The sequence below is a fragment of the Arachis stenosperma genome, chromosome 2, assembly GCF_014773155.1.
Source record: "Arachis stenosperma cultivar V10309 chromosome 2, arast.V10309.gnm1.PFL2, whole genome shotgun sequence".
Classification (NCBI taxonomy): domain Eukaryota; kingdom Viridiplantae; phylum Streptophyta; class Magnoliopsida; order Fabales; family Fabaceae; genus Arachis; species Arachis stenosperma.
The window spans coordinates 120,926,246-120,931,835 of record NC_080378.1 but is presented as its reverse complement, the minus strand read 5'-3'; the positions used below and the strand labels follow the sequence as shown (position 1 = coordinate 120,931,835).

At 36.3% G+C, this 5,590-nt stretch overlaps 1 protein-coding gene across 2 annotated transcripts; it reads left to right on the top strand.

Annotated features, from left to right (window-relative positions):
- Positions 1–1,017: 1,017 nt before the first annotated feature.
- LOC130961402 (serine/threonine protein phosphatase 2A 57 kDa regulatory subunit B' beta isoform-like) lies at positions 1,018–5,341 on the top strand. Of its 2 annotated transcripts, XM_057887268.1 has the most exons (3): positions 1,018–2,591; positions 3,796–4,162; positions 4,521–5,341. In XM_057887268.1, the coding sequence occupies exons 1-2, from the start codon at positions 1,458–1,460 to the stop codon at positions 4,117–4,119; spliced, it is 1,458 nt and encodes a 485-aa protein (XP_057743251.1). In that variant the 5' UTR covers positions 1,018–1,457; the 3' UTR covers positions 4,120–4,162; positions 4,521–5,341. The 2 variants fall into 2 exon arrangements, with proteins under 2 accessions (XP_057743251.1, XP_057743250.1); XM_057887267.1 differs by lacking the exon at positions 4,521–5,341 and having other exon boundaries at positions 3,796–4,463.
- The last annotated feature ends 249 nt before the right edge of the window (positions 5,342–5,590 follow it).

Genomic DNA, 5,590 nt, shown 5'->3' with positions numbered 1-5,590 from the left:
TTATGAAAGAAAAAACAGCTTTTTCTTTGCCAAATTAGATATCTCCACTAAATACATCAATTAACTTGATATAAGACTTAGGAATTAACCTAGAGTTAGAACATTATATGTAGATATCATTTTCACACAAAAATTGTCATTAGAACTTCTACTATATGAGTTCATCATGATAATAAAATCTAATGTTAAAACACATTACTCAGTAAAACTTTTGGTATTTAAATTAGTATTTGTTTTTAGAGATTGAATCTGAAATTAAAGAATTGAGATTTAATATTATACTTAATGATTAAAAATTAAAACTAAGATTTCTAAGAATAAAAATTAAAATTTTGATAATATTTTATTTAATAATTAAAAATATTTTTGTAAATATTTTTATTTTAATTTTATATTTATTTTAAATTAAATATAATACGAAAATTTAATTTTTTTCAATCTCCTTTTAAATGAACCCTAAAATAACAGAAGATGTGGCAGCTAAGTAGTGAGTGATGTATACGACAAAGTGTGCCACGTGGGCAAATCTTAATTCGTTATTCTTCACTTACAAGCCACGTATTACACGGACCAACTTCAACTAACACTACCCATTAATCGACACTCTTGTGGCTTTCATTCATCTCATTCACTTTAGCAAATTCATCTCTAAACCTGTGACATTCTCCATTGTGATATATTTTGTGTTATGTATTTTAATGATGAATGTTAATAAGATATGAAAAGATAGTGTAGTATTTTCTAAAAATTAATTTGTATTGATTACAAGAAATGTTAGTATAAGTAGCATTTAAAAGCAATTAATTGATTACAACAAATCTTTAAATAAAATTAACAAAAAAAAACCATAGCGCTTCAGGAACTACCTTGTTTTTCTAAAATACATTCGTACTCAAATTTTAAAAAATGAGTAATTTATATTAAAAAAAAAAATTTTACAACTGGTATTAGTGTAAATCCATAATTACTTACTTTTTCGTGAATATCGCAACCTTTCTCTAATCTCTTAATCTTAATTATCCTCACTTCACTCTCTTCTCTCTCTCTCCCTCCCTCTCTCTCTCTCTCTCTCTCTCTCTGACTCTTCTCTGCAGACATCACTGCGGCGCTTCCGCCGCCGGGAAACACCTCAGACCTATCACAGCTCCGGCGACCACATCTCCGATGATTCCCTACTCCGATCCCTAGCTCCCTTGATCTCCACAAGCACTTTCCACCGCTATCATTCTCCATATCCATCTTCTACTTCGTCATCATCTTCTTAGCTTTATTTCAGATCCGTTCTCCTGGGATTCGCGATGCAAAAATCGAGGAATAACGACGCATTCATGGATTACAGAACCATCTTATGAGAATCTCTTTGCCGAATCCATCGAAATCCAAATCGGAGCAGCTACTGCTACCTGTGGTGGATCGCAATCCTTAGGGTTAGGGTTCCAGCTCAAATTTCCGGCAAAATGTTGAAGAAATTCATGGGAGGAGGGAACAAGAAGCCCTCCAAGTCTGACTCCGCCGATGCTATCGCCGGCACCGGCAACAATGTCGTCGTCAACCACGCCTCCCGTGGAGCTTTACCTGCGCCGGCGCCAAATTCCGCTGGAATACCGTCTGCTCCGCCTCCACCGTCTGGTGTCATGGAGGTCCTGCCGGCGTTCCGCGACGTTCCGGTGGGGGAACGGCAGAATCTGTTCCTCCGTAAGCTTCAGGTTTGTTGCTTCGTCCTCAACTTCTCCGACACGCTGAAGAACGTTAGAGAGAAGGAGATCAAGCGGCAAACGCTGATGGAGCTCGTTGAGTTCATCCAATCTGGCTGCGGAAAATTATCGGAGAATTGCCAAGAAGAAATGATTCGAATGATTTCGGTTAACATTTTCCGGTGCCTCCCTCCGGCGTCGTACGAGAACACCGGGCAAGAAGCCACCGACCCCGAGGAGGAGGAACCTTCTATGGATCCCGCTTGGCCTCACTTGCAACTCGTTTACGAGCTTCTCCTGCGATACGTTGTTTCTTCAGACACCGATACGAAGGTTGCGAAACGGTACATTGATCACTCTTTCGTGTTGAAATTGCTTGATTTGTTTGACACAGAGGACCCTAGGGAGCGTGAGTATCTGAAAACTATACTTCACCGTATATATGGAAAATTCATGGTTCATAGACCGTTTATTAGGAAGGCGATTAATAATATATTCTATCGGTTTATATATGAGACTGAGAGGCATAGTGGAATTGGTGAGCTTTTGGAGATTCTTGGTAGTATTATTAATGGATTTGCATTGCCAATGAAGGAGGAGCATAAGTTGTTCCTTGTGAGGGCTTTGTTGCCTTTGCATAAGCCTAAATCGCTCGCCATGTACCAGCAGCAGTTGTCTTACTGCATTACTCAGTTTGTTGAGAAGGATTTCAAGCTTGCAGATACCGTTATTAGGGGCTTGCTCAAGTACTGGCCTGTTACCAATTGCCAGAAGGAGGTTCTCTTCCTTGGAGAACTCGAGGAAGTGCTCGAGGCCACGCAGCCTGCCGAGTTCCAGCGCTGCATGGTTCCCCTTTTTAGACAGATTTCCCGCTGCCTCAATAGCTCTCACTTTCAGGTTTGTGGAAATTTAAGTTTCTAGTTTTCATAGTGATATGTATGTTTATGTAGAATTGAATTCTGATAAAAACAAATTGACGTGCTCTTCTAATCATGTATTACCACATAAGTGAAATTGTTGGATTCTTACCCTGGCTATCTTAAAAGTCAAGCAAACCAGATAATATATGATTAGTTGACAGTGTAAAACAATTTGCAGTGGTAACGTTTCATATGGTTATAGATTTGAAATGTTCAGCCTCTACTTCCTATGTAAAGATACATTTTTGTTTATGGCATATAAGTTTCAGATGGAGTAGTATAAGTATCACTGTCAAGTGTCAACTGCTTAATTAGTAATATTCCATTGTCATATTCTTTTTCTATTTCTCTTTGCATGCCTCCAAAGTTTATCTTGATTGAATCCGATTTTGATGAAGCTATGGACTTGTAGTTGAAGTTGCTTTTTATGCCTTTTGCATCTAGTAGTGATTCACTGTTTGATAAGAAAAAATACTTCTGTATCATGTTATCCATGATATGTGAAAAAAATATGCATGATCTAATATTTCACTTAATTGGAAGCCTTTAACACACAAAAATTTAAGAATAGAGGGCAAATATGCACATATGTATTCATGTCAACTTTCTTCTTTTCCTTAATAGTTTTGCATTTTATCTTATAATACATTTGAATTAAGTTTTTTTATATGCTGCTTGACAATATTTCGTTTACCTAGTGGAAATAAGGCTTTGTTTTTGTTTATTTATTTATCTGGGGGAGGGGTACTACAATTCAATATCCTTAATATTTTCCATTTGTTCAGCCTTTTAGCTTAACCGTTGCTTTGTTCCCTTATAAATGTAGATTATTAAGCTGTATCAGGTGGATATATTTGTATGGAGATAGTTATGTTTAATGTTTTTATTGCATTTTCAAGAAGCAGAATTTTGTCACTTGAAAAATGTTGAGAAATTTCGTTCTAACCAATTGATGTGGATATTACTAAGGCTTACGTAAATTTTGAATTTACACCATTGGCTGAATATTGGTTCTTTCTTCTTTTTGGCCTTAAATATCTCCCTTACATTAGCTAAAAGAATAAAGGAACTTAAAATTTCAAAATCTTGTAGTAAAAAGTGACCTTCAATCCAACAATGGATCAAAATCACATTGAATGTTGTTCCCTTCGAAGTCTTGCTTAGATACATTTGCAATGCAGGTTGCCGAGCGGGCTCTCTTTTTGTGGAATAATGAGCACATTGTGAGCTTAATTGCCCAAAACAGAGCCGTAATATTACCAATATTATTTCATGCACTAGAGAAAAATATATCGAGTCATTGGAACCAGGCTGTTCACGGGCTTACTATGAATGTTCGCAAGATGTTTTTGGAAATGGACGCTGAGTTGTTCGAACAATGTCAGAGACAACATGCAGAGAAAGAGGCTAACGCCAAAGATGTTGAAGAGCAGAGGGAACTAAATTGGAAGAGAATAGCAGATGCTGCCGCACAAAATGGGGTGGATGATATGGTCACAGATTAGCTTCCATAGATTACTACTGAAACTGCAAGTGTGAATTTAATAGGTGAAGAATGATGAGTACGCCACTCTCCATAATCGTGTCATAATTTATTGGTTTTTTTCTTTTATATACATATATATAATTTCCAGCCTAATTTTTTACCACGAATATCTTATATTTCTCTCTTTTGGGATAATCAGCATTTTGAAGAGAGCAGTCATTAATGTAACTTATTGGAAATTGTTAGCAATTTTTTTGTTTACAAGTTCTAAGCAATGTCTGCAGATTAAGGATGTTTTGTGAAACACTTTCATGTATTTTTCTCCTTTTACAAAGAGAAATACGGAAAAGGTCTTTTCTTGTTCTTTTATTGTTACCATATTAATAACAAAATCTAGTGTTTTTGTTTTATTGCATTCAGATAGGACTTGATGATTGAAGGCATTATGCAGTAAATGATTGAAGCAACTATGTATCAAAAGCTAAAAGGTGATTGTAAATTTGTAACTGAAAGTTGCTTATTCTCATATGACACAATGCCACGAGGTTGATGGCTGAAAAAAAAATGTACGTATTCTAGTCTGGATAGTTTTCTTTTACATTCCTTTGAATGAGAATAGTTTTATTTAGGAATAAAGACATGAGTTCCAATAGATACAGATCATAATCTCCACATATTCTAATTATGGGTCGCAACTGTGAGGGCATATACAAATACAATTCACAATAATTATCTTAAGAAAAAAAAGTCATGCAATTATGTATTTTAGGGTGGGTTGATCTTTCTCTCTTCGCTATTTAATTTTCATATGGAAGTAACAAATGTGCTTCACCGGAATATGGGAAGGGAGGGTTCCTCTCATGAATGTGGTGTCAGGATGGACGGCAAATCGGACCGTGCGACAGACCAGAGTCAACACGGAGGGTCTGTTTTGTGTGTGTGTTAGAACACGTAGGGTCCGTTTTGTGTTCGACAAGGCGCTTGGTCCGAGTTGCTGCATGTTGGACACGCGGCACTCATTCGCTGCTCCCCAGACGGTGCCCCACATACAAGGTTGGTGGAAGGAAAATAAACACTCACCATCCGAGTTTCACATTTCAGCCATCACTTTCCACTTCCAAACTCCATTGCTCTTCTTCATCCTTGTGTTGCTGCTGCTTTGCATGGTGGGAAAGAAGGAAAGATGCCCAAAAAAAATAAAACCAAAGATGTTGATCGTCCTGAGTTGCATATTACACACTATCTTAGTGTACCAGATTATGTAAGTTTGTTATCATTTTTTTTAATTTTTATAAGGGGTAAGTACGATTTTGGTCCCTTAAGTTTAGTGCCAGAATCGAATTCGTCCCTCTTGTTATTTTGCCATTAAAGTCGTCCTTAATGTTTTTTTTCGTATTAAAATCGTCCTTTTCAATAAAATTTTTTGTTTTATTCCTAAACTACCCCTATTCTATTTTAATAATAAAAATTATAAAATTAAAAAAAAAAGA